The following is a 26691-nucleotide window of genomic DNA, read 5'->3' as shown; positions in this document are numbered from 1 at the left end:
GGGAGAGTGTGTGGTGTGGGGGTGGGGGAGGGGGGCCAGCCGAGTGGCTGAATAAATCACAGTGCAGCGCCTACGCGCTAGGCGCTGCACTTTACAAGTGTGGCGCCCGAGCTATAGGCGCTACACATTACATGTGCGGCGCCTAGCACGGAGGCGTTGCACTGCTGGGTGCGGGCCCAGGGGCTGCCACGGTGGACTGGTGTGCAACGCCCCCGCGCTAGGCGCTGCACAGTAGGGTGTGGCGCCGTCGTGGCGGGCGCTACACGAAAAGATTAGGGCTGTGAAATAGTTTCACGATCAGTTCATTCCATGAATTGATTTTATCCATAGGTCAAAATGGTCAAATTTCCCTCCCTCTCCCTCGTCCCCTTGGTCGCGTCGCCCCTCTCTATCACCACTCCGGCCGTCCGCCCACCTCGACCTCGCCTCCTCCAGCGAGCCGTCGAACGGCGCAAGGTTCGATCCCCCAAATCAAATCCATCTCGGTGCGATTTCCTTGTTCTCACGACTACCTGCTTCGCTCTTCGATCTCTCGCAGGCTGTTGGGACTTGGGACCAGCCACATAATCTCAGATGGCTGAATCCTTTGTGCTCAACACCGGTGCAAGGATCCCATCAGTTGGCCTCGGCACGGCGATGGGGAAAGCCGAACCCGGCGTCGTACGGGAGGCCGTCTACGCCGCCGTCAAGGTCACCTTTAAGCAGCATCTGTACTAAACTGCCGAATCACATCTACGGAGTAATTAAGATGAATGATCTGTTGAATTCAAAATTAGGTTTCTTCCGAAGTGCCCATGTGCTACTCATTTTGTGTGGCTTAAAGTGCTACCGAAGCCTGTCGTGGTTTCGATTTTGAAATACCAAAATGCACTGCTCTGTTCAACACTGAAATTTTGATGTTTCGGCAATACTACAGGCTGGATATCGGCATATCGACTGTGCTCCAGCGTACCGCAATGAGAAGGAGGTAATTGGTAATTACTTGAGCAGTAGTATTCAACCAGATTTGATGGATGCCCCTTAGATGTGCTTGTTGTGGAGATTGATTTTTTTACCAATTTAAATTAGCTGGTCTGTACTCACTGAAAACATGTGTGATGCTAAATTTTCTGTAACAAAAATTGTTTGTTTGCACAGTAATGTACATAATTCTGCGCACTATCTGTACTGCTGTGTTTTGTCCCTGACAAGGAAAATGGTTCTTCTCTTTGTTCAAAAAATATGGATAATTACCATATCAAATGAAGTGCCAAAATTTCTGAAAACATTCTGACCTGTACATGTGGGAACGAATTATGAACCTGCAAAATTGATGGAAAAATATTTAGATATGTGGTCTGCTTAAAGAGAAGGCCACACTGCAACTCTTGATATATTCATGCATCCATATGTTATCTGAACTCATGTAGTACCACAAAAGATATCCCTCCTCTACTGTTGTTGATTTTTACCAAAAGATATGTTATGTTTTGTAACTAAGCTAACTGGATTGAAACATATGCCTTCTCACCTTTTATAGATTGGTCTCGCTCTCAAGAAATTATTTGATGAAGGCGTGGTTAAGCGTGAAGATCTATTTATCACTTCTAAGTTGTGGTTAGGCTTCATGTTTTCAACCTCAGCTGCATCATCCGTAGAGAAGCAGCTTATGTAATTTGCAGTGCTGCATTTTCAAAGATATTTTAAATTTTGCAGGTCTGGTAATCAAGCCCCAGAAGATGTGCCAGAGGGCATTGACACCACTCTTCAAGATTTGCAGCTGGACTACTTAGACCTTTTCCTTGTAAATTTCTATGCATAATTGTCCACCTATTTAATAGTGTATATATTGAAATTCCCTTCACTCACATAATACTAAAAGTAGATGTATTATGCTTATTATTCAGTCTCAGCAACATTTTCAGCATGAATGCTTTTTGTATTTAGTAGTGATAAATAAACTATAAAATATTTTAAAAATCGAAAAGGAGGTTGAAACCCCCAGCCTAGCTTTCACTGAACTATGAAGTGTATTCTCAAGCCCATCGTGGGAGAAAATTGATTTTGACCGTCTGTATATGTACCCGAGTTGTTTTGTTGATGATGTCCTATATTTTGCAGATCCATGCTCCACTTCGTTCGAAGAAAGGTGCCATCCCAACCCCTGAAAACTTTCTTCCTGTTGACATTCCTGCTACTTGGGGAGCAATGGAGAAGTTATATGCCTCTGGTAAGGCCCGTGCGATCGGTGTGAGTAACTTTTCTTGTAAGAGGATGGAGGATTTGCTTGCCACTGCAAGTGTACCTCCAGCAGTCAACCAGGTTGAGTGCCATCCAGGTTGGCAGCAAATGAAACTCAGGGAACTTTGCCAGTCAAAGGGTGTTCATCTTTCTGTAAGTTTTAAACATCGCCAGTATAGCGGCGATTTCCCCTCTCTTTTCAGTAACTTTGGTAGTTACTTTCTTGAAAATTACTCCACTTCTCTTGTTTGTTGTTCACAATTTTTTACTTCTGCTTTTGCAGGCATATTCACCCTTAGGAAAACATGGATCACCAGGATCCACGGGTCCAAGCTTTCTTAGCAATCCCATTGTCATCTCTGTTGCGGAGAAGTTAAACAAAACTCCTGCGCAGGTTGCCCTACGCTGGGGTCTTCAAATGGGCCAGAGTGTACTCCCGAAAAGCACTAATGAAACAAGAATAAAGGAGAACTTAAGCATATTTGACTGGTCTATCCCTGAAGATTTGATGGCGAATTTCTCTGAAATTCAGCAGGCATCTCTCAACTCCATCCTTGTTATTTTGCTCTGTTGAAACAGAATTTTATCCGCATTATGATGTCAGCTTTACCTTCCTATATTTGTTATCTGATATTGTTTTGTCTTGCTAAATGCAGGTTAAGGTGCTAAGAGCTGAATTTGTGGTTCACCCCCAAGGTATTTTCAAAACCGTGGAGGATTTTTGGGATGGTGAAATCTGAAGCGTATGAAGTGCTGCACTGAAGGCATTGCATTCCAGCATGAAACCGTAGTCGTCGTCTGATTTTGTATTTGCATGTAGATGCTTCTTGTAGAGAAGAAACTGAAAGCATATTGGCTAAATCATCTGTCTTCCTCTGTAATTTTTATTGGTGTTACTATGATTATCGGATCCCTTTATCCGGGAATATCTCATTTTCAAGTGTGAAAAATATGATTTATGTTATAGTCAATAATTCATCTATAGTCAATACAGGCCGCTTCATGATACCTAAGATCATAGAATCTATAGTTGAGCCATGATGTCCCCTGTTTTACTCCATTTTCCTTGTTTATAATACTAGTAAATATATACAATATGAAAAAAAATGTATATTTAATAATACTAATTTGGTACTGTGGTTGTTGATGAATTTTCTACAAAGTTGGGTCAAATTTTACATAGTTTTTTTTGTGAGATAAACTTTACATTGTTTGGCTTCAAGCAAAATTTATGTGCCTTCTTTTTAAACACGAGGGAGTAGAAAATAGTTCGGGTCTAATCATTTTTTTCATTAGTGCTGCTAAGAATTGAGAACAATTGGTATTCTGGCAGCTACCAGAAAATGGTGGTACATCTCTAAGGACATCTTCAATGTGAATCCTTAAATCGGCCCCAAATATCTGAACCGGACGGTCATGAGGCTTTTAGTGCCCCAATGCAGATCACCAAATCGGGCTAGACCGGTTCAGGCGTTCGAAATCCAAGTGGCTAGCTTCAAATCGAGGATGTCTCGGGGAGTCCAGACGTCAGCCCATGGCAAATTTAGGGAAAACGTGTAGTGTTGAAATGAAATTAGGAAAAAAATGTTTTCTCTAGAAGTCATGGCAGAAATTTTTGTGTTCACATGGCAATTGTAGGAATGATGATACAAAAAAACATGGCAGTTATGGAAGGAACTGTAAATTGTTACATGGCAAATTTAGAATTTTTTGTGTTCTGGATCATGGCAGCAATTAAAGAATGTTGTAATGGTCAGATGGCAAATGTAGGACTTATTGTACTGCTCACATGGCATATTTTGGAAAATGTTTGTATTGCTCACATGGAAAATTTAGTGGGTATTTTTTTATTCTGCACATACAAAAAAATTATAATAATAACAAGTATTTTTTTTCACGAATACGCAAAGCTTGCGTATCTTTTTATTGATAGAAGAAAATGGATGAGTATAATAGGGGATACAACACATGATATGAACGCAAAGAGGCATGATCATGGCATCTGGAGCAGAGGCAAGGGGTGTTCAGCCCGAACAGGGGAAATGACACAACTAAACCCACGAATCCTAAATAGAGAGGCAGACCGAACTAGCACAATGTCAAACATCTTGAAATCCAACACCGGGGCGCCGCAAGCAAACAAGATAGCGCCTTCAAGAAGGGATGCGACGTGGTGATGCCGCCGCCATCCGGTCCGAAGAACCGGACCTAGGGTTTCCCCCAATGCTCAAAGAGGGACACAGATAAAGGCCATAGCGGCGCCTCCGGGAAGGGAAATGGCACTCGCAAGTGTTGCCGCTGCCAACATCGGCAAGCCGAGCATGGATTTCGCCTGGCCTGATTCTGAGCAATCCCAGAGCCACCAGATCAGGATCCAAAGATGAGGAAGACAATCCGCCGATTGACCGCCATCCCGGTACGGAGATGGTGGGGCTGCACGTGCTGCCGAAAGAACACAAGCTTTGGAGACGACATGCCGTGAGTGTGGACGGGGTTGGGAAGGTAGCGCGGTAGAAAGCCGGCGTGGAGGATAGGATGGCGAGCGACGCCGCCGGCAAGCTGGAGCCGGAAGGGAGTGCAGATCCAAGCTGCCGGAGCCGAAGCCGCCAGAACACCGGCAAATCGATGACGCTGTAAGGGGACGCAACGACCGAAGTGTCGGGGCCGACATCATGCCGGTAAGGACGCCGACAGGCCATGGACGCTGGAGAATGCAGGTCTGTGGCCTCCGGGGCCGGAGCAGCGTCAGCAAGGACCCGTCACGAAGCTTCAGCCCACTGCCCAAAACACACCATGACCACACACGGGCATAGGCCGCCACCGTAACTCGGAGGAGGCGCCGTCGGAGACGGAGGGGCAGCCTGCAACGGGCAAGACCGAGCCTTGACCAGCCCGTCACCTCAACAAGTATGACAACTTACATAAAAAGGTAATCAATCCAGGAAAAAAAAAAGAAACAACTCTCTTTCATGAGAAGTTCTCTAGTCATGATATGAGTACACAAGCTGATCAACTCACATCAGACTGCATGTCAAATGTCGAATATGTGTTCTGGGCATGTTGCAAGCAACGGGTTATCCTTTTATAAACATATAAATATCATCATAATCTGTTTTGCAAAAAACACAGCATAATTTGGCCATGCTATCAACAGTATTGGACCGTAGAATAGGGTGCGCCTGTGTGCGTATGTATGAGTGTCCGCGTCTAATACCGTGTTCGAAAAAAAAGACAGTATTGCATAGTAGAACTCACGTGAACCTGCTTTTTTTTTACAGGAATTCACCAGACCCTACTATATATGTGCTGTTTATAATTCATGATCCGCTATTATCCTCGTTTTTTACTTCTCACGTGGGGCCGTGTGACCATTACAGCTTCGCGCTAATAAAAAGTTGGCGCGGGAATATAAAACCCTTAGGCCGGCAGGTCCGGCAAAAAGAACTCTGCTGGCCGCTTGTCGCCGTTCTCCGCCTTGTCGCACGCCCGCATTGCCTTCCGGTCTCCCCCCTTGGCCGCGTCTCACCTCTCCTGGCGGCCGTGAGCTTCCCTCTACGGAGCGACGGCGTAAAGAGCGTAAGGATCGATCAGCTTCAGTTCCAACCCAATTGCAAGTAACCACCCATCATTCCTCGGCTTTTCCGTCAGGATTAATTTCACTATGCAGTAGCGCAGTAGTTAAATTCTTCTCAGCTTGAACTCTGAAGGACCCTCGTAATCCCTCGTAAATCCAAACTGTTGTTATCTTCTGTGCTAGTTAGTCCTCAAGTGCCAATGAATGGATTACCTTACCTGTTTGGCTGTTTCTTCTTCGATCGATCGCAGGCTTTGGGGGCAGATAAACAGAGATGGCCGAATCCTTTGTCCTCAACACCGGCGCAAGAATACCATCAGTTGGCCTCGGCACGGCTAAAACAGAACCCGGGACCGTCGCGGAGGCCGTCTACGCTGCTGTCAAGGTCTGTAGAGATTATTACTCTGTTTTATTTATTTTAGATAAACTATTCGAATCCGCTGTAGATGTTCAGATTTGATCAATTCAAACTTTAGGCCTGTGTAGCTGGAAGCTGGGACTTCCTCTTCTAATCGCAAAAATAAAAAAATAAAATAGTTTTCCGACCTACCGGATTCGAACCAGTGACCTAAGGATTTATCTGCAACGACTACAGTCCTCCGCTCTACCAACTGAGCTAAGGTCGGTTTGTGTTAGTCTGCGTGCACCCAACATCATAAGCAAGAACTTCACCGTCTGAACAACGTGCATCCCATTCTTAAATTCGAATCTTAGCTGCACTTGAAGTGCTCACATGCTACAATGTGTGTGATTTCATCTGGAGCGGGGCATTTTGGCACCTACAACAAGCAACACAATTAGTTATAAGGTTATCTCTGTGATTCCAAAATTCCACCTGTTTAGCCTACGTTCACTTAGTTTTGGGTACTTTTTGCTTCTATTCTCGCTAAATTCTACTTTTGCATTCTCTTTGGCCTCCTCTTTTTCCGCTGAAGCTCCGCCACTAGGTTTAAGCTCTGGAAAATGCTACTGAAGCTTTTTGTAGTCTTAACTCTTAAGCTTGAAATATGAAACTATACTATCTCATCCAAATCTAAGAGTTTGATGCATTTATAATACAGGCTGGATATCGGCATATTGATTGTGCTCCAGCGTACCGCAATGAGAAGGAGGTAATACTTGAGCCATAGCTTTCTATAAGATCAGGAAAATGATAGGCTCATGAAATGTTGGTGGTTAGTCATCAGAGTATGACACTCATGACATCATTATTATTTTTATCTGAAGTAATTTCTGCTACACAAAACTGTCCATCTGTAAGACTGTAACCGTTATGTTTTTTCATATAACCCAGCGAATTCAATCTACACCTTTTATAGATTGGTTTGGCTCTGAAGAAACTGTTTGAGGATTGCGTGGTTAAGCGTGAAGATTTGTTTATCTCTTCTAAGTTGTGGTTAGGCTTCATTCCTTTTTACCCTAGTTTCATCATTTGTATGTAATTTGCAGCGCCGTGTTGTCAAAAGATGTTTTGGATTTTGCAGGTCTGGTAATCACGCCCCAGAAGACGTGCCAGAGGGCATTGACACTACTCTTGAAGATTTGCAACTGGAGTACTTAGACCTGTTCCTTGTAAATTTCTATGCTTGATTGTCTATCCATTTAATAGTGAATCTACTGTGATATATGACTCACAGTACTGAAAGTACAAATATGGCTCACCTCTAAGCAACTTCTTTGGCGTAAAAGATTGAGAGGGTCAAACAAAACCTAATAGTATTACATTTACTGAACGATGAAGTGTTTTTTTCTAACTGAATGAAGTGCATTCCTGAGCTCAGTGTGAAGTAAAAGTTGCTTTAACTGTATGAATGTCTTTTCGAAAAAATATATGAATGTACCTTAGTTGGTTTACTGATAATGTACTATCTTGTGCAGATCCACGCTCCAGTCCGAACTAATAAAGGAGCTGTCCGAACCGCTGAAAACTATATTCGTCTTGATGTCCCTGCTACATGGGGAGCGATGGAGAAGTTATACGACTCCGGCAAGGCTCGTGCAATCGGCGTGAGCAACTTTTCTTGCAAGAGGATGGAGGATTTGCTTGCCATTGCTAGAGTAACTCCTGCTGTCAACCAGGTTGAGTCCCATCCAGGTTGGCAGCAAATGAAACTCCGCGAACTTTGCGAGTCAAAGAGTGTTCATCTTTCTGTAAGTTTCGAATATCACCAATGTACCAGCAATTTTCCCTATTCTTCTTTTTCAGTAAGATACTGCCCAAGTTTCTTGAATAACACTTCTCCCTTTAGTTTACTTTAGGTTGTTTTCTTGAAAATCACTTCTCCATTGGTTAGTTTACCTTAGGTTGTTCACAAATTTTTACTTTCATTTTTGTAGGCATATTCACCCTTAGGTAGACCTGGATCACCTGCGTTCACGGGTCCAAGCTTTCTTAGCAACCCTATTGTCGTCTCTATTGCCGAGAAGTTGCAGAGAAGTCCTGCACAGGTTGCTCTACGCTGGGGCCTTCAAATGGGTCAGAGTGTACTTCCAAAAAGCATCAATGAAACAAGGATAAAGGAGAACTTTAACATATTTGACTGGTCTATTCCTGAAGATTTGATGTCAAAGTTCTCTGAAATCCCACAGGCATGAATAAACTCCTCTATTTTCCTCCATGCAAAATTGCCAATGGTCCTTCCTATCTTTATTATGTTGGTTATATTGGCTTAGCGCACCTTGATAGTAATATGCAATATTTTGTCCTTTCAAAAAAATTCTTAAAAACATTAATGTTTTATATCATTATTTACAAACACAGTGCATGTTAATCCATAGAATTACCCTCTGATATTGGCTATTGAGATTGTTTTGGTCCTTGTATGCAGATTAAGACTCTAAGAGCTGAATTTGTAGTTCACCCCCAAGGTATTTACAAAACCGTGGAGGATTTTTGGGATGGTGAAATCTGAAGTGTATGAAGTTCTGATGAAGGCCTAGCATTTTATCATGCTAGCATAAATATCTTCTTGTCATTGGTTGTATGCAGATGGATATACTTCCTTTAAAACTGCTGAGAACAAATGCCTTGTTTTTTATGAATGTGTGCACCAATGGATGGGAAGACCGAAAAAATGCCTTCTTTTACTGAAGGCTTAAAATAATTGCTCGATCATATATTTTTCCCATGTGCTACCATTTTGATTGTTGTATCCCTCTATTCGCAAATATTGTATTCAAAGTGTGAAAAATGTGTATCATATTGTAGTTCTTAACCTTAAGAGTATTACATCGTTTTTCAAGAAAAAGCAAACACTTTTCACCTTGGCATTGATAGAAAAAATATAATTTTTACAAGCCCATAAGGGCATCTTCAACCCGGCTCACCAAATCTCTGCTAGATGTTCAATATGTTTGGACCTCACGGTTGAGACATTTTTAGGCAACCAACGTTATCCCTTATTCCATCCCAAAAGTCACGAGGGGGGGGGGGGGGTCTAGGGAAGTCCAGACGTAGACACCACCACCGCAAACTCACTTTCCCCTCTATTTCCCTTCCTCTTTCCATTAAACAAATGAGCTGATAATTGAGGGATGACATTGGATGACCGTCATCCGGCCGGCTGCCCACCAACATTTGAGGGTGTCCGTTTGTTAGTGAAGATGCCCTAAGTCCTTGTACGTATAATGCAAGGTGTTTAGGGGAGGAGCTTTAAAGAAAATAAAAGGTGAACATCTAATTAGGCATTCACATATAGATAAGCACGGTGCTTAAGAAAACATTGATTTATTTTACTAAGCATTTTCCTCGACGACCTTGCATCGTATGTAAAGGCCTAAAAACCTCCGAAATTTCAAGGTTGTACTCCAAAGTGATAGGCACCATCATGAGAGGCATCTCAGAGGCCAAGGGGGAGAAAAGAAAAGAAACCCCAACCCCCTAGAACCTTGCTGCCATGGCCATCGCCATCGCCTCCGCCCTACGCCGCGCCCCCAGGGCGGCGGCGGCCACGCGCGCCCTTCTCGCCGCCCTGGGCAGCCCACGCGGCGGACGCGTCGGTCCTCCCCACCATCGCGCGGCGCCCATCGCTCCTCTCTCCTCCCTCTCCGCCCCGCAGCCGAGCGCCGTCGCCGACGCCCAGCTCCTCCGGGTCATAACCTACGAGATCTCCCGCGCCCAGCTCGACTGCAGGAACCGCAACTGGGTAACAGCCACGCCTCCTGCACAAAGCTCGCCATTTCTCTCCCCTTCACCGCAGATGATTCGGGGAATAATACTGGTTCATCTGAAGTTTTAACAATGGATTATGGTCCCGCCAGGCGAAGGTATTAGGGGAAGGCTTCCCCTTCGAGATCAGAGACAAGGAGGGCACCAACAGGATAACGCTCACGAGGACCCATCAGGACGAGCGGATCGAGGTGGAGGCGCTCCTGCCCAGCCCCGTCGACGGAGCTGCGCAAGACGACGGCGAGCAGGAGGAGGATGACCAAGCTGATGAAGACGGCAAGAAACAGGGCCACGCCGGCGGCGATGTCCCAAATAAGTACTGCATCCCACTCATTGTGAGGATTCGCAAAGGAGTAGGGGCGGCTTCATGCTTGGAGATCGGCTGCTGCTCCTACCCAACGGGGTTCGTCGTCGAGAGGTTGGAGTTTGAATCTGCTGGTGGTCGTGGAAGTGGAACTGCTTTCAGGTTAGTGTAATGCCATTTGCTTTGTTGGCACTTGATTGTGTGATGGTTTGTCATGGCTGTTCTAGGTTTGCTTACACTGGGTTCACATTGTTTGTAGTGATATTCCTGGGGAGCTTCAGAAGGCTTTGCAACTCTACTTGGGAAGTAGGGGCATCTCGACGCATTTTACTGACTTCATGCATGCTTACATGATAACCAAGGAGTGCCATGAGTATTTGTCCTGGTTGAGAAAACTCAAAGGTCTGGTAAAAGGTTGAATAGGGTGAAAGTTCAAGTTTATTTCTTTCAATCTGGGTGGTAGTTTGGACAAATGGTACTAGGAACGCATTCATATGGAACATGAATCCTACAAAAATGATGTGAGATGGGGCCTAGCACTGTGTAACCTTTGTTATGTGTTATGTTTTTTTTTAACTTTGTTATGTGTTTTTTTTTTTAACTTTGTTATGTGTCATGTTACCATGGAGGCAAATGCTACTGCGGAACTTTGTTTTAGCTATAGTTGTACTGGGCCTTGGTCATGGCTTGCATTTGGTTGTCAAGATTAAGCGAGGAACTGACCACTGCAACCATCTCTTCCTATAATATTTCGCACTTTCACTGGTGCTACATTTATCGAGTACAAATCCTGGTGAAAAATGCTTACCACTCTGGCTGCTTGTTTGGTTTGAAGCTAAGTTGCTGCGAGTATGCACAAGAATAAGCCTACAAAGTTTGTTACTCCCTCCGATCAGTACGAAAGTTGTACAAAAACAGCGTCAATTAATATGGATCGTAGGGAGTACTATTAAACTTCTGGCAACCTTAGGTGCGACAAGCTTTGGTTGATATCCAAACAGCCCAATGATTTGAACTGAAGGTCATCTCAGTCCAAATTCCAGAATCATACGACTAACTGAACTATATCTACTTTTTCGAGCTTCGCCCATGAAATGTTTAAGTCATTCATGATTTGTTCAGTTTGGTGGTTAAACCCAAGGGATGCATGTGTACGCAAACAACATACCTCACATCAATTAGCTTACTATGCTGGATAGAAACATGAGAAAACCATGCATTCACAGCAATGGATTGTACAAACAAAAAAGAGCTTCACATTCTTGCTAACCACCGTTGTTGTACAACACGGTGGCAGAAAGTTCACCAGGTACAAATTTAGATGCAAACTTAGTAACTTCGCACTGGAACGCACACAGTGAAATTCCCTTAACTACAGGAGTCAAAAATCTTGAAAACAGACACTCCCAAGGTCTATCAAATCTAGGGTCAATATGTATGTAGGGTGAAACTAGTCCACTGCCTGGTCCTCGGAAAGATGAATGGCAGAACAGAACGACGGGGACACAAAGAAAACATCCAGCTCACCTGCTAAAAGGAAAATAGAAGCGTGTTAAAGAGGTTGTCCCACTTACTATAGAGTACTCAATAACATTAAAGTGTGGAGTTGTTCAGAAGGGTGTAATGGAATATTTGGAAGTGGAATTGAGGATATGCAGTTCGACAAGAGTAGCCGACCTGAAGCAACACAGAATAGATCTCAGGCAAAAAAGAAAACTTTGATGAACAGTGCCAGAGCAAACTGCAGCACTGCTGCACTTGCGATTAAAGCCATCATATCAGCTCCTTCGGTGCATTCCTTCAAGTTTAAAAAGATGAACCAAGATGATGCACCACCAGCACCAGCTATGATGACCCAGCGAAGAAATTCCACAGGAATAAGGAGCAGTATCTGAGGCAAAGAGAAATAGCAGAGCAATCTGTGTTAGACAAGCAAGTCACCCTTTGCATGAAAGAATAGAGTGCTAGCCAGAACACGGACAACCATAAAATTATCATGATTTATTACTTTGATAGAGCAATTCTCTGACTAGATATTCTTTACATTATACTCTCTCCGTATCAAAATATAAGACAGCCTACAAAAACGACTTATATCTTGGTACAGAGGTAGTATATAGTTGCATCAATAAGTGAAAATTCCCACAGAAGTTAAATAAAAGGTACATATGCAATGTGCTACATGTTCTTGCTTCTAAAAAAATACGAATATAAATGTATACTGGGATAGAACTTAAATACTTACAGATGCCGGCACGAAGATGAACAGAGAATAGCCCCACATACACCAAAACCGGAGAAGGCTTGGGCGTGATCCAAAGTACTGAAACAGGAAAAAGAATGCAGCAGGTACCACGATAGCATAACCGTACATGACTGATGCCGCCAAACTGAAATAGCTGACATCAAAGTTCCATATATTCAGATCACTTTTCCTTTGCATTAGATAAGTGGCAAAGTTTCCGAATGCAGCCAGCATGAATATCAGTGTAGTGGTGATCCATAAGGGTCCATACCTGTGGAATAAAAAATGATTTATCACAGATCAAAAAGTAAGGGTAGTTATAACAATGCAATAAGAAACTCAAGTGCAAAAGTGGGTGAGAAGTTCCTTCAAATTGTTACTTGTCATGTTCCCCTAAAAATTATGTTGCTAGCATAACAAACCCCATCGGCTATACAAATTACTCCCTCTGTCCAGAAATACTTGTCATCAAAATGGATAAAGGGGACGTATCTAGATGTATTTTAGTTCTAGATACATCTCTTTTTATTCATTTTGATGACAAGTATTTTCAGACGGAGGGAGTACAAGTTACAACATATATATCTGAGTACTGTTACACCATACTTGGTATTTCTCTAGAATTTCTATTAAATTATCACACTTCCCCAAATTAAAATTTCCATCTGCTGACACTATGCTAGTGCTAGTATTGCTTCATTACACAATTCTGGCACGTTCCAACAGTACTCTCAATAATACTGCAGCATATGCACGTGCTACAACTTATGATATCACTCGACATGTTAACAAATAGTGTAGTCATCTTTTGTGAATTGCCCTTGTTGTGAGATATATACTTGACCATTTGCCTCAAATCATTTAACCACAAACTGACTCAAAAATTTCAAACGTGGAAGCAGATGGCAGATTGGCAAGACACTTACATGTCAGGATTAGCATCTATCTTCCTGAAAAACCCATCCATTGGATAAACTGAACTGATAAGTCTGTCAACAACGACATCAGTATCAACATTGAAATATGGAGTATAAGAGGCAACATTGAAGTATCCTTTCCAGTTTGTCTGTGTTTCTACATCTCCACCTGCAAAGAGGGTAAAAAGGATTTCGACATGGAACAACAGATGCAAAAGAAACATCATCGACATGCAATTTAAAATGAAATATTGAGAAAAATCCTATCATCTATGCATTGTCTGGGATAAAGGCCAAGGTAACAAACAAAGAACAAATGCATGACAGTGCTTTCTTTGGACTGGAGACTGCTAGAAGATCATAATTACATTATTTTTCGGAAGATCTAAAAATGGTGCGCCATAGGCAAACAATAGCAGTCATGAAATGCACGATATTATCATCATGTGCTCAATACAACAGTTATAGTACGCAATCTCTACGACTCATCCAAACAGAAGTTGCTATAAGCTCTATGTTAGTATTTTGCACACGCAGCTTTAACAAAGTATTACCAGGATATATACACACTAATATCACATCGGGATGGAAACCATGGGGAGGTCATGTGCTTTGTTCAAGATTTCTCACTCAAGAGACATCACAGCTATACTCAGGCCCTTTCGAACTGAAATCTATAAATCCTACACTTGGGCCATTGGAATGTAAATACAAATCTCATAAGCTAGTACCCACTAAACCAAAACATATCCGCACCCATTAACCTGATACATTGTGTATGCGGAGCTGGATTTATTCGAATATTGCAGACAAACTATTACTGTGGATGGAACACGCTGGTAATTAATTTAACAGGCCAATTTGTTACCTAGAGGACTCCCTGGAGGCTGGTACCCTCCTCCGTTGGCAGCAGGAGCAGGCGGAAACTGCTGAAGGCGCGAGGTGGCAGCGGCATTTCCAACTGAAATGTAATTAATGACAATTAATGTAACCTCAAGCCAGCAGCGCCAGCAGCAGAACTAATCTGAAACGCACGCGCGCGCGCACGTACCTTCGGCGGGGGCACCGGGCTTCCTCTCATCGGGAGCCACAGCCACAGCCTGCAGATGCAACAGAATCAATCAGCCCAGCTCAACAACAACGCCAACCCTAGCGAAACGAGATGCAGGAAACGATTAGGGGGGAAGGGCGTGATCGGTACGGGGACGGAGCCGAGGAGGTGGCTGGTGGGGAGGCTGGCGTAGCCCTCGTCCATGGCCGCTCGTGCGTGGTCGCTGCAGTCGTCGCCTATCGGCAGCTGCGCATGGCCGCGTCGCGTCGCCGGGAGTGGGGATTTGGATCGAGGATTTTTGGCGAGTGGGGAGGGAGGAGGGGGGAAAGGGGAAAACTCTGCCGTGGGGAAGTCGTCGTCGCACGGCCCTCGTGCTTTGCTTCGGAAAGAAGGAGGTCGCACCTCGTGTGGCTGGTTTTTTTTTTTTTTTAGAAACCCTCGTGTGGCTGGTTTTTTCTCTAGGGTAATAGCTAAATTTTATTGATCAAAAACCACATGAAGTAGAATATAAAAAGACCGTGGGGTTGAAATCAAACATGACGCCCCTTGTGTGGCTGGTGTGTGGTGTAGTGGTCTCACTCGTGATAAACCCGTTTAGGAATTGGCCCAACACTATCGACCAACCCATCGAACATGCACAATGTGTTTTTCTTTTGGAAAAAAAAGTGTATGTCCTTTTTTCAGAAGAAGTGTGTATGTTCTTGTCAGCTCCAAAATAAAATGAATGAGGCGAACTTAAAAAGAAAGGTACATATGCTTTTATGAAGAAAATGTCACACCCAATATGCGATCCTATCTGAGAGAAACTCGAAGGTCTCATCAAGGATAGAGCCGCATATTGAAGACGCTTTTGCAAGGTGCATATCATTACATCGTACCATTACATAATAGATGGTGATACATACAAAAGACATACAATGCCGCATGAATACAACAACATCGTATATGAGGGCATCATCCGACTATGCATGAAACACAAATAGAAACTCAAATGACATCCACCCTCCTATCCCAGGCTGCCGACCAGGAACCTAACCCCTGAACGAAGAAGAAGCAGAAGAAGAACTCCAAAACAAGCAAATATCGCTCTCACGTCAGATCATCGCGTTACCTGTACCTGCAACTGTTATTGTAGTAATCTGTGAGCCAAGAGAACTCAGCAATCCCATTACCATGGGTATCAAGACTAGCAAAGCTTAAATGGGAATGGAATGGATAAGTGGTGAGGTTGCAGCAAGCGACTAACATTGTATGGTGGCTAACTTACGAGTACAAGAATAAGATGAGAAGCTACGCAAACGGTCGCAAACTAGTAATGACCAATAAGTGATCATGAACTACTTACATTCAAACATAACCCTACCATGTTCTCTTCTCGGACTCACACGAAAAATGACCATCACGGTTACACACGCGGTTGGTGTATTTTAATTCGAGTCTGGTGTCAAGTTCTCTACAACCGGATATTAACAAATTCCCATCTGCCACATAACCGCGGGCACGGCTCTCGAAAGTTTAAACCCTGCAGGGGTGTCCCAACTTAGCCCATGACAAGCTCATGATCTGCGGAGACAATCCTCCATCGCGGGACATCCGATCAGACTCGGGATCCCGGTGCACAAGACATTTCGACAATGGTAAAACTAATCCGGCAAGACCTCCTGGCGTGCCGACACCCTGATAGTAGCCGCGTGTATCTTGTCTTAGGCCACGTCTGGATGAGCAACGCGTACAGGAGCCAAAAATAACCCGGCTTGCCCCGGGGCGGCCCCGCACAGTGCTCTAGTTTGGGACCAACACCATCAGCACTGGCCCCCCTGTTTATGTAGAAATCCTCGAGTTCATAACGCCCTATGCCAATTTAATTAATCAATTCAGTATTATTATGTGGGCAAATGTTAAAACCAATGTTGGGCCTTGCTTGTCGGATTTCGGGTTCCGGCAGACCCTTAAGATTCGAACTCTGGGGTGCGCGCGGAGATCAAACCTCCTACCTACTCACGTCTCGTCGTCTCGCAAGGATCTAAACTACACGAAGAACAACACAAGGGACACGAGGTTTATACTAGTTCGGGCCACCATTGTGGTGTAATAACCTACTCTAGTTTGTGGTGTGGTGGATTGTCTCAGGAGCTGATGATGAACAATACAAAGGAAGAACTGCCTCGCGAGGGGAGGAGTTCTTGTGGAGGCGATGCCTCTTGGGAATGATTGAATCCGGGTCCCTTTCTTCTGTGGTGACTAGCCCTATTTATAGAGCGAGGCCCTGGTCCTCTTCCTAAATATTGAGCGGGAAGGGCGCCAACAATTGGCCATTTTGAAGGAGAACATCTAGTACACTTATCCTGGCTAAAGTCGGTCCTCGCCTGCGAAAGACTCTGACGGTGACGCCGGCTTGGGCACCACGATGACCTCCATCCTGCCGTTCTGCTGATCTTGGTCTCGTTGCACCGAAATGGTTGCCTTTGCTTGATACTCTCGCCTGCGCTTGCCCCCTTTGCACCAAAGAGGAAACAAGGACTCTGCGCAGGCCGGCGCTCGCCTGGCTTCGGTCGTCATGGCTTGCGTCACGAGCACCTCCTGAGGTACCCTGCCTTGATCTCTCCGCCTCCTCGCAAGCCAGCCTGACGAGGTTATGCCTGAGTAAGTTTCCTGTTGTCTGCCCCGCGAGGCTTGGCCCCTCGCGAGGGTCTTGAGCATGCGCTGATGAAGATGGGCCGTACTGGGCCACTCCTTGCGCCACGCCGTAGGCCACAAGCAGGCAAGTCTGGGTACCCCCGTTCCCAGAACGCCGACAGTAGCCCCCGGGCCCAAGGCGCGCCCGGACTTGGCTTAGCAGAGAAGCGAAGGGGCAAGTGCGAAGCGTCGCGGGCCCCAACAGCCTGCGGCCTTGGGCACCACGTGGTGGTTGATTGGACGTGGGCGTCCCTGCTCCCCCACGACGCCTCGATAACTGCACGACTTGACAAGTCCCTGCATGCAAAACGGGGCATGATTACCTGTGATCGTGGAGGCTGGCAGTTGGCCTCCCCCGGCTATATGCATGGAACAGTGCGAGCCCTTCCAGTCCATCCATTCCTGTTACTCCCCTTCTTCTTCCTGGCCGCTCGTCATCCCCATGGCCCCGCCGAAGAGGTTCTTGGCCGTGGAGAAAGGAAAGGCTCGCCAGGAAGGGCCTGGCTCTCCTCCGGCCAAGCGTGGCTGGGGCCACCCTCGCAAGCACCATACGGCCCCCGCTGCGGCTCCCCGTGGCCGTGGAAGCAGTCCTCTGCGCGGCGGTGGGTGCTCGGCTGCCGACAAGAGGTATGTTGGGGCTGCGTGACCCCCCAGGCCGTGCTCCCGCTTGGCGGAGGTGCTGCCGGAGTTCGTCGTGTGGTCGGCGGACCCGCCCGGCACCTGGCTCCAGCTCCCCCGCTTCTTTGTAGGTGAACTTCCGGCTGGTGCCCCGGGCAGCCTTTGGCTTCAGGCAGACGGTTGCTGCAGCAAGGCCTCCTGGGCTACCCTGGAGGTCTCCACCGCCGGGGAGGCGGCCTGGACCCGCGGCTGGCAAACCTTTGCCCGCGCGCGTGGCCTGAGCCGACGGTGCACTCTACACTTTAAGTTCGACGGCGATGCCATCCACTACGTGAGGGTGTTCGGGGAAGACGGCCGCCGCGCCGGATGCTGCCCCGAGGACGATGACCGCGACCGTGCACCTAGCCCCGGCGTTGGTCGGGATGAAGGTGGTGGGAGGCGCGCGGGCAGCGTCGCCCGAGGCCCGCCAAGCTTTGGTGACTCCCCATCGGACGATAGCTCCTCCAGCGGTGGTCGCGACCACCCCCCTCACCGCCGCGCTCGCCTGGGATAGGGCAGCGGGTCGGCCTGACATCATGCCTCGGTGAAGAGGGAGACGGAATCCAGCTGAGCTCCGGAGGCAGTGCGAGCCCTTGCCGAGAGTTGATGCCGGGCAAGTCGTGCCCGTTTTGCTTTTCTTTCTTTCCTGCGCAAAAAGAAGGTAGTCTGGTGCCCCACGGGGGCGTGTTGAACTGTTGCTGTTTAATTGGCGCACTGTTTCTACTATTTCTGCGCTATGTTTTCATTCCGCATGTTTATGCGTGGAAATTACTTTGCTTGGGGGGGAAGCTTGTTGCGGTCCTCGCCTCCCGAGGCTAGGGCCTTGTCGTGCACCTTGTGTCCTGCAGGGGTTAGTCGGTAGGGATAGTCTCCAGCCTTGGTAGCGGGGATGACCACCCAAGTCTCGTGATCATGTCGCGATGCCCGTGGGGCACGGACTGGGAGGGGTGCTCCCGCAGCGGACTCGGATAGGGAAGTTCCAAATCACCGGGGTAGAAAACACTCGCGAGGGTGCCCATGTTCCTCCCTCGTGAGACTTTGCGCGAGAGAAAATGAAGCAAACAAGTGAAATGGACGAAGGGTCGCGAGCTCGAAACGGTAACAGCTTCAGTAAAACTTCAAATAGAAACAAACAAGCCAACTGCAGAAAGCAAATGAAAGAAGCCGCGTCCGGCACCTAATCTAGTCTTCGACGTCTTCTCACCAGCGCGGAGCTAAGTGCTACCACTGGGCGTGGGCGAGAGCCCCCATGGCCCGAGAACGGCGCTCCGGAGACTCCGGGGCGTGTACAGCCCCACTCATTATTACGTGAGAGTGTCACGGGCGGCGAGCTTCACAGGCGTTTGCCTTCTTCATAGGCACCGGGCATTTTCCCAAACGCAGCAACTTCACAGGCATTCGCCTTCTTCACAGGCACCGGGCCTTTTCCAAAACGCGGCAACTTCACAGGCATTCGCCTTCTTCACAAGCACCGGGCCTTTTCCAAAACGCGGCAACTTCACAGGCATTCGCCTTCTTCACAAGCACCGGGCCTTTTCCAAAACGCGGCAACTTCACAGGCATTCGCCTTCTTCACAGGCACCGGGCCTTTTCCAAAACGCGACAACTTCATAGGCATTCGCCTTCTTCACAGGCACCGAGCCTTTTCCAAAACGCGGCAACTTCACAGGCATCCGCCTTCTTCATAGGCACCGGGCCTTTTTCAGGGGTAAAATCTTCGGAGGTGTTGAATGTTCCACGCGTTCTGGACAGGCACCCCCTCCTGGGTCTCCAAGCGGGTGGAGCCGGGCCTGGAAACACGAACAACCTTGAAAGGGCCCTCCCACATAGGAGAGAGCTTATGCAGCCCCTCCCGGGAGAGAACCCGTCTAAGCACGAGGTCCCCTACCTCAAGAGTCCTGGGACGGATGTTGCGGCAGTGGTATCGCCGTAGTGCTTGTTGGTACCTTGCTGCTTGTAGCGTGGCTTCTCGGCGACGCTCCTCCCCCAGCACGAGATCCGTCCCCCGCATGGCGTCCTGCTGCGCCTCGTCGAACGCCAGGACCCGTGCGGAACGACGCCTGACCTCGTGAGGGAGAACGGCTTCAGCTCAATAAACCAGAAAGAACGGGGTCTCGCCAGTGGGCTTGGTTGCGGTCGTGCGGATGGACCACATCACGGATTGGAGCTCGTCGTACCAGCCCCTTCCGCATGCTTCTAGCTTCTTCTTGAAGGTTCTGGTTTTGAGGCCCCTTAGGACCTCCGCGTTGGCTCGCTCAGTCTGGCCGTTGCTCCGGGGGTGCGCCACCGAGGTGTAGCATATCTACGTTCCGAGGTTAGCACAATATGTTTTGAAGAGATTACTGGTGAACCGCGAACCGTTGTCGGTGATAATGCGGTTAGGCACCCCAAATCGGCTCACGAGGCCCTTGATGAACTTGACTGCTGAGCCCGCGGGTATGGTGCGGACGGCTTCTACCTCGGCCCACTTGGTGAATTTGTCCACGGCAACGTAGAGGTAGCGGTAGCCCCCTGGCGCCCGAGGGAATGGGCCCAGAATGTCTAGCCCCCAAACTGTGAATGGCCATGAGAGGGGTATGGTCTGCAGTCCCCCCGCTGGCTGGTGGATCTGCTTGGCGTGGAACTGGCAGGCCTCGCAAGCCTTCACCAGCTCAACGGTGTCGTTGAGCACTGTGGGCCAGTAGAACCCGCTGCGAAATGCCTTGCCAATGAGGGTGCGCGAGGATGAGTGGTGCCCATAGTCTCCGCCGTGTATGTCTGCCAGCAGCTCCTTCCCTTTCTCTCTGGGAATGTAACGCAGGGACACGTCGTTCGGCCTCCTTCAGTAGAGCTCCCCATCCTTGACGCTGTAGGCCGTGGCCTGCCGTGCCACGCGCTCCGCGTCCTCCTCCTTCTCCGGCAGAGTCCCTTGCGTCAAGTAGACCTTGAATTCTGCCATCCAGCATTCTTCTTGAGGCTCCAATGCCAGAAGCAGGCGTGCCCCCGAGGCAGGTGGCTGAGGGAGTTCCTCCCTAGGCTGCGCCGTGCTTGATAACGTCGGCGTCGCCGAGGGTTTGAAGAGCCGCTCCTCGAAGACCGGCTCCTAAGGTAGCCGCCTGGATGCTCTCTTGGCGATGTCGCCAGCCTCCTAATTAGTACCGTGAGGCACATGCTGCAACTCCAGCCCCCAAAATTGTTTCTCCATCTTGCGGACCTCAGTGAGGTACGCTTCCATATGCTCATCCTTTGGCTTGTACACTTTGTTGGAGAAGTTGACGAGGAGTTGTGGGTCACCTTTGATGGTGATTCGCTTTACTCCCAAGGGGATGGCTGTCCTCAAGCCCGCTATCAGGCCCTCATATTCTGCTATGTTGTTGGAGACCTTCTCCCCGTGCTGGAAACAGAGCTGCACGGCATAGTAAAGCCTGTCTCGAGTGGGGGATATGAGCACCGCACCAGCCCCTGCGCCCTGCCGCGTGAATGCTCCGTTGAAGTACATCACCCGACCATCCGGCGCTTCACTCCCCGAGGAGAGTGACCGGTCATCGCCTAGTTTGAGCCCTGGTGCCTCTGTCCATTCTGCCACGAAATCTGTGAGCGCAGCCCCCTTAATGACCCTGGTAGTACTGAATTCTAGCTGGAATGTTTGCAGTTTGATGTTCCATTCGGCAACCCTCCCCACTGAATTAGGGCTCCTGAGCACCCTTTCCAGGGGATAGGCTAAGACGACCTTGATGGGATGCCCCTGAAAGTAGTGTCGTAGCTTGCGCGAGGCTACCAACAGTGCAAGGAGTAGCTTTTGAGGCATTGGGTACTGCGCCCTTGCGTCCCACAGCACCATACTGACAAAGTACACCGGATGCTCGACGAGATTGAGGGTGTCGGCGCGGCCCGCGGCCTCCGGAGGCTGGGGCGCCTCCTGGGGTGGTGCGACTCTCAGGCCTTGGTCGCCTGAAGGAGCCTCCTCTGCTCCTGGTGCGCTCTCTTGGCGGGGCTGATCTTTCTCTGTTGCGGTCGTGGCCTCTGCGAGGCCTTCTGTGCCCTGCTCTGCCTCGGCCAGGGGTGCGAGGGCGGCCGAGGCCTGACGCTCCTTTCGGACTGCTACTAGGACTGCGCTTGCGGAATAAGGGGTGGCTTCAAGGTAGAGCACCAGGGGCTCCCTAGGGCGAGGGGCCACCATCACCGGGGGGCTGGTTAGGTACCTCTTGAGGTCTTGGAATGCTTTGTCGGCCTCTTCAGTCCATTCTAAGGGGCCTTTCCTCTTCATCAGCTTGAAGAAAGGCAGCGCCCGCTCTCCCATCTTGGAGATGAAACGCCCTAATGCAGTTACGCACCTGGTGAGCTTTTGCATTTCCCTAAGGGTCTTTGGCGGACTCATGTCCTCGACTGCCTTGACCTTCTCTGGGTTAGCCTCAATGCCTCTGTGTGATACGAGGAAGCCTAGGAGCTTACCTGAGGGGACTCCAAATACACACTTCTCTGGGTTGAGCCGCAGGTCCACTTCGCTGAGGCTCGCGAAGGTTTCCTCCAGGTCCTGTATCAGGGTCTTTGCCTCCCGAGACTTCACCACAATATCATCCACGTAAGCTTCAGCGTTCCTCCCAAGCTTTCTCCCCAGAGCGATGTGCATCAACCGCTGGAAGGTTGCGCCTGCATTGCGCAACCCGAACGACATGCATGTGTAGCAGTATACTCCACATGGGGTTAGGAAGGCCGTATTCTCCATGTCCTCCACCGCCATTTTGATCTGATGATAGCCTGAGAAGGCATCCAGGAAGCACAGTAGGTCACACTCGGCGGTGGAGTCAACGATCTGGTCGATGCGGGGAAGTGGGAATGGATTCTGCGGGCAGGCTTTGTTGAGGTTGGTGAAGTCAACACACATGCGTTCCTTTCTCCCCTTCTTTGGCACGACGACAGGGTTGGCCAGCCAATCTAGGTAGCGAACCTCGCGGATGACCCCAGCTGCTTCTAACTTGCGGGTTTCTTGGATGATAAAGGCCTGCTTCTCCGTGGACTGCCACCGTGCTTTTTGCTTCACAGGGCGCACGTTGGGACACACGTTGAGATGGTGCTGAATTACATCCCTCGGGACTCCCACTAGCTGACTAGGTTCCCACGCAAACACCTTCCTGTTCGCGCGTAGGAAACTGACCAGGGCCTTATCTTGCTCAGGCTCGAGGTTGGTGCCAATCGTGAAGGTAGCCCCGGTGGGCTCACACTCGTTGACCAGTACCTACTTGGTCTCCGCCTTGTCTTGGCTGAACAGCTGCTTCTTCTTGGCCGGTGCAGCCCTTTTGGGCTCGGGGACGGCTGAGCCGGCGGGCTGCGCCACCGCTACAGTCTTGAAGGCAAGCTTGAGCGCTTGCAATGCATCTCCTGTGTCTCCGGACACGGTGAGGACGCCGCTACTCCCAGGCATCTTCATGAGGTTGTACGCTGGGTGAGTTGCGGCCATGAATCGGGCTAGTGCCGGGTAGCCAAGGATGGCGTTGTATGGGAGGCCGATGGGGGTGATGTCAAAGTAGATTAGCTCCGTGCGGAAGTTGTCATAGGTGCCGAAGGTCACCGGGAGGCGGATCTGTCCCAGGGAGCCAGTGGAATCGCCTCCGACGCCCAAGAAGGGCCTGCTAGGCTGAAGCCGTTCCAGCGGTACGCGGAGGAGGCTGAAGGCTTCCACTGAGAGCACGTTGAGGCCAGCACCGCCGTCGATGAGGGTCCTGGTGACGGCCACCTGGTAGATGGTGGGGGTGCACAGCATTGGGAGCGCGCCCGAGCAGGCTGAGTTGGAGGGGTGATCATCCGAGCTGAAGGCCAGATCGGCCTTAGGCGCCTCCCAACCCGGAGGAGCTCCATGCTGCGCGGAAGCAGCGCCTATCTAGCAGACGAATGGCTTGATGTGGCGGCCTGAAGGTGGCGCCTGCGAGCCACCTAGGAGAGCCGCAACGACCGGGGGCACTGGTGCAGCGTACTGGGCGAGGAAGAGGCCGCACAGCTCCCCCCAAGAGGCCACGGAAGCCGTTGGCAGGTGGAGTAGCCACATGCGCGGGACGCCGGTGAGGGCCATGGGAAACCAGTTAACCATGACCCTGTCGTCGCCCCCGGCCTTGAGGACGGCCTCCTCGTACGCCAACAGGAAAGCCAGCGGATCGGTCGTGCTGTTGTAGCGCAGTGGCATCTCCGGCTTGAACTTGTTCAGCCACTACACCTGCCGCAAGGCGGGGGCCAAGGCTCGGAGCCCCCTAGCCCCCATGCTGGCGCTGGCAGCAGGAGCGGGCGGCGCATTGCCAATCATGAGGGCGAAGCACGGTGTTGGCGGAGAGCGGGTCGGTGGAAGGGAAAGCTCCGGCGCACCCCTACCTGGCGCGCCAAATGTCGGATTTCGGGTTCCGGCGGACCCTTAAGGTTCGAACTCTGGGGTGCGAGCAGAGATCAAACCTCCTACCTACTCACGTCTCGTCGCCTTGCAAGGATCTAAACTACACGAAGAACAACACAAGGGACACGAGGTTTATACTAGTTCGGGCCACCATTGTGGTGTAATACCCTACTCTAGTTTGTGGTGTGGTGGATTGCCTCAGGGGCTGATGATGAACAATACAAAGGAAGAACTGCCTCACGAGGGGAGGAGTTCTTGTGAAGGTGATGCCTCTTGGGAAGGATTGAATCCGGGTCCCTTTCTTCTGTGGTGTCTAGCCCTATTTATAGAGCGAGGCCCTGGTCCTCTTCCCAAATATTGAGCAGGAAGGGCGCCAACAATTGGCCATTTTGAACGGGAACATCTAGTACACTTATCCTGGCTAAAGTCGGTCCTCGCCTGCGAAAGACTCTGATGGTGACGCCGGCTTGGGCTCCACGATGACCTCCATCCTGCCGTTCTGCTGGTCTTGGTCTCGTTGCACCAAAATGGTTGCCTTTGCTTGATACTCTCGTCTGCGCTTGCCCCCTTTGCACCAAAGAGGAAACAAGGACTCTGCGCAGGCCGGCGCCCGCCTGGGGCCCGCCTGGCTTCGGTCGTCATGGCTTGCGTCACGGGCACCTCGTGAGGTACCCTGCCTTGATCTCGCCGCCTCCTCGCGAGCCAGCCTGATGAGGTTGTGCGTGAGGAAGCTTCCTGTTGTCCGCCCCGTGAGGCTTGGCCCCTCGCGAGGGTCTTGAGCATGCGCTGATGAAGATAGGCCATACTGGGCCACTTCTTGCGCCACGCCGTAGGCCGCAGGCAGGCAAGTCTGGGTACCCCCATTCCCAGAATGCCGACATTGCTGGAAGAGTTTTATTCAAAGAGAACAGCCAAGAGGGGCCCATAAACCCTCATCGTGTTAGGGATGCAAAATCAAGGAACATAACACCAATATGACGGAAACTAGGGCAGCAAGAGTGGAACAAAACACCAGGCATAAGGCCGAGCCTTCCATCCTTTACCAAGTATATATGTGCGTTAAATAAATAAGAGATACTGTGATATCCCAAGATATCCATGTCCCAACATGGAACAACCTGCAACTGCACCTGCAACTAGCAACGCTATAAGAGGGGCTGAGCAAAGCAGTAACATAGCCAAACAATGATTTGCTGGGATGGTGGAAAAGGTTAGAGGTTGTTTCATGGCATATAGGGAGGCTTGATAAACAAGTGGTAGGAAGCGCGACATAACGATAGCATCGAGACAACTAGCATAGCAATGATAATAGTGAGATCCAGGGTAACGGTCATCTTGCCTGAAATCCCGCTAGGAAGAAGAACGAGTCGATGAAGAAGACAAACGGGCGTAGATGAACCAAGCGTAGTCGAACGAATCCTCACGATCGCAACGAAACAGGAACTATCGAGAAGAAGCACAACCGAAAAGAAGCAAACAACATGGTAAACACCCAACACATAACATGGCATGATGCTCAACCAAGTACGATGCATGACAAGGTTAAATGATGCTACTCATAACAAGAGATGATGCATACAAGAACAACACATCAAAGCAAGTTTAAATGAGGCCGGAAACAACATATGACAAATCCGGTAAGTCCCCATATGCAATTTTTGAAATTGGTCCAGATCTGAATAACACATTGTGTTCAAGTTGTTAAACAGCAAGTTAAGATGCACCATTAAGATCTACGTGAAAATCTAGTCAAGTTACATCTAAAGTTTATTTAATTCGGAGCTACAACCTACACTAGTAGAAAAAGGGTCTAATGTGCAGCTCATTAGTCCCGGTTTGAAATTGAGCCGGCACTACTGTGACCATTAGTGCCGGTTCCAATGGCTAGGCGGGCCGCTCCCTTTAGTACCGGTTCGTGGAGAACCTTTAGCACCGGTTAGTGCCACGAACCGGTACTAAAGGGCGTGGTGGCAGGATGTTGTCAGACTGGGGCCCGTCCAGCACCTTTAGTACCGGTTCTTGCCACGAACCGGTACTATAGGTCGTCCTGCATATAAACCCTTCGTCCAGCTTGCTCTTTTCTTCCCCCTTTCCCCTCTCCTCTCCTCTCTGTTCTTCCTCTTCTCCCCTCGAGCTCATCACACATTTTGCCCAAATTTTGTCAAGATTTGAAGGCCCCCATCCATTCAAGTGATCACAAAGGTTAGCAACTTTGTCCTTTCATCTCTCATTGCTAGATTAGCTCTTGCAATGCTTTATATAGTGATTAATTTGTGGGTTTTAGTAATTTGGGAGGAATTATATGTGGTAGTATATTTGATTTATATGCAATTTGAGCTTAAAATAACTCTTAGTTTGCATATGTAGGTGTGGTTTACTTAGTTCCTTCCCGTCTCCGTCGTAACCAATGTCGATCGTCCGCACCGACCCATCGCTGGCACCACCTTGTAGTGAGCCTCTTGTTCTTATCTTTTTTATATAAAAAATCATGTTTGTGTGATTTAGATATATAGTTACTTGT

The 26691-nt window shown here is 48.8% G+C and overlaps 4 protein-coding genes and 1 non-coding gene across 7 annotated transcripts; 3 read left to right on the top strand and 2 right to left on the bottom strand.

The window, feature by feature from the left end:
- The first annotated feature begins 325 nt into the window (after positions 1–325).
- LOC123093541 (NADPH-dependent aldo-keto reductase, chloroplastic) lies at positions 326–3186 on the top strand. The gene is made up of 8 exons (XM_044515526.1): positions 326–456; positions 539–690; positions 917–967; positions 1520–1596; positions 1696–1783; positions 2101–2373; positions 2504–2755; positions 2877–3186. Exons 2-8 carry the CDS (start codon positions 574–576, stop codon positions 2958–2960), a joined length of 942 nt encoding a protein of 313 aa, XP_044371461.1. The 5' UTR covers positions 326–456; positions 539–573; the 3' UTR covers positions 2961–3186.
- Positions 3187–5688: 2502 nt separating this feature from the next.
- LOC123093522 (NADPH-dependent aldo-keto reductase, chloroplastic) lies at positions 5689–8909 on the top strand. Of its 2 annotated transcripts, XM_044515509.1 has the most exons (8): positions 5689–5834; positions 6046–6179; positions 6856–6906; positions 7114–7190; positions 7279–7366; positions 7673–7945; positions 8132–8383; positions 8623–8909. In XM_044515509.1, the coding sequence occupies exons 2-8, from the start codon at positions 6069–6071 to the stop codon at positions 8704–8706; spliced, it is 936 nt and encodes a 311-aa protein (XP_044371444.1). In that variant the 5' UTR covers positions 5689–5834; positions 6046–6068; the 3' UTR covers positions 8707–8909. The 2 variants fall into 2 exon arrangements, with proteins under 2 accessions (XP_044371444.1, XP_044371451.1); XM_044515516.1 differs by lacking the exon at positions 5689–5834 and having other exon boundaries at positions 5897–6179.
- TRNAY-GUA (transfer RNA tyrosine (anticodon GUA)) lies at positions 6335–6420 on the bottom strand. The gene is given in 2 exon segments: positions 6335–6370; positions 6384–6420. It is a non-coding gene; the product is annotated as a tRNA-Tyr (tRNA).
- Positions 8910–9600: 691 nt separating the features above from the next.
- On the top strand, positions 9601–10842 carry LOC123135759 (uncharacterized protein At2g39795, mitochondrial). The gene is made up of 3 exons (XM_044554975.1): positions 9601–9939; positions 10055–10428; positions 10526–10842. The coding sequence occupies exons 1-3, from the start codon at positions 9691–9693 to the stop codon at positions 10683–10685; spliced, it is 783 nt and encodes a 260-aa protein (XP_044410910.1). The 5' UTR covers positions 9601–9690; the 3' UTR covers positions 10686–10842.
- Positions 10843–11464: 622 nt separating this feature from the next.
- On the bottom strand, positions 11465–14867 carry LOC123135753 (protein YIPF1 homolog). Of its 2 annotated transcripts, none has more exons than XM_044554961.1 (7): positions 14630–14867; positions 14480–14528; positions 14297–14389; positions 13438–13597; positions 12512–12782; positions 11944–12157; positions 11465–11796 (listed from the first exon to the last, which is right to left on the bottom strand). In XM_044554961.1, the coding sequence occupies exons 1-6, from the start codon at positions 14681–14683 to the stop codon at positions 11966–11968; spliced, it is 819 nt and encodes a 272-aa protein (XP_044410896.1). In that variant the 5' UTR covers positions 14684–14867; the 3' UTR covers positions 11465–11796; positions 11944–11965. The 2 variants fall into 2 exon arrangements, with proteins under 2 accessions (XP_044410896.1, XP_044410904.1); XM_044554969.1 differs by having other exon boundaries at positions 11465–11793.
- Positions 14868–26691: the final 11824 nt, after the last annotated feature.

The sequence above is a fragment of the Triticum aestivum genome, chromosome 1B, assembly GCF_018294505.1.
Source record: "Triticum aestivum cultivar Chinese Spring chromosome 1B, IWGSC CS RefSeq v2.1, whole genome shotgun sequence".
Taxonomy (NCBI): Eukaryota; Viridiplantae; Streptophyta; class Magnoliopsida; order Poales; family Poaceae; genus Triticum; species Triticum aestivum.
Note: the sequence above shows the minus strand (reverse complement) of the source record. Positions and strands in the feature narration are given on the sequence as shown.

What these genes read in the sequence shown, in the direction of transcription:
- LOC123135759 (XM_044554975.1), top strand. Translation starts at nt 9,691, where the DNA reads ATGGCCATCGCCATCGCCTCCGCCCTACGCCGCGCCCCCAGGGCGGCG. An exon ending in ACTGCAGGAACCGCAACTGG is followed by an intron (nt 9,940 to 10,054) that starts GTAACAGCCACG and finishes TGGTCCCGCCAG; the next exon opens with GCGAAGGTATTAGGGGAAGG. An exon ending in GGAAGTGGAACTGCTTTCAG is followed by an intron (nt 10,429 to 10,525) that starts GTTAGTGTAATG and finishes CATTGTTTGTAG; the next exon opens with TGATATTCCTGGGGAGCTTC.
- LOC123093522 (XM_044515509.1), top strand. Translation starts at nt 6,069, where the DNA reads ATGGCCGAATCCTTTGTCCTCAACACCGGCGCAAGAATACCATCAGTT. An exon ending in CAAAGAGTGTTCATCTTTCT is followed by an intron (nt 7,946 to 8,131) that starts GTAAGTTTCGAA and finishes TCATTTTTGTAG; the next exon opens with GCATATTCACCCTTAGGTAG. An exon ending in AGTTCTCTGAAATCCCACAG is followed by an intron (nt 8,384 to 8,622) that starts GCATGAATAAAC and finishes CCTTGTATGCAG; the next exon opens with ATTAAGACTCTAAGAGCTGA.
- LOC123093541 (XM_044515526.1), top strand. Translation starts at nt 574, where the DNA reads ATGGCTGAATCCTTTGTGCTCAACACCGGTGCAAGGATCCCATCAGTT. An exon ending in ACTACTTAGACCTTTTCCTT is followed by an intron (nt 1,784 to 2,100) that starts GTAAATTTCTAT and finishes TATATTTTGCAG; the next exon opens with ATCCATGCTCCACTTCGTTC. An exon ending in CAAAGGGTGTTCATCTTTCT is followed by an intron (nt 2,374 to 2,503) that starts GTAAGTTTTAAA and finishes CTGCTTTTGCAG; the next exon opens with GCATATTCACCCTTAGGAAA.
- LOC123135753 (XM_044554961.1), bottom strand. Translation starts at nt 14,683, where the DNA reads ATGGACGAGGGCTACGCCAGCCTCCCCACCAGCCACCTCCTCGGCTCC. An exon ending in GCCCGGTGCCCCCGCCGAAG is followed by an intron (nt 14,390 to 14,479) that starts GTACGTGCGCGC and finishes ATTACATTTCAG; the next exon opens with TTGGAAATGCCGCTGCCACC. An exon ending in TCATCTTCGTGCCGGCATCT is followed by an intron (nt 12,158 to 12,511) that starts GTAAGTATTTAA and finishes TCTTTGCCTCAG; the next exon opens with ATACTGCTCCTTATTCCTGT.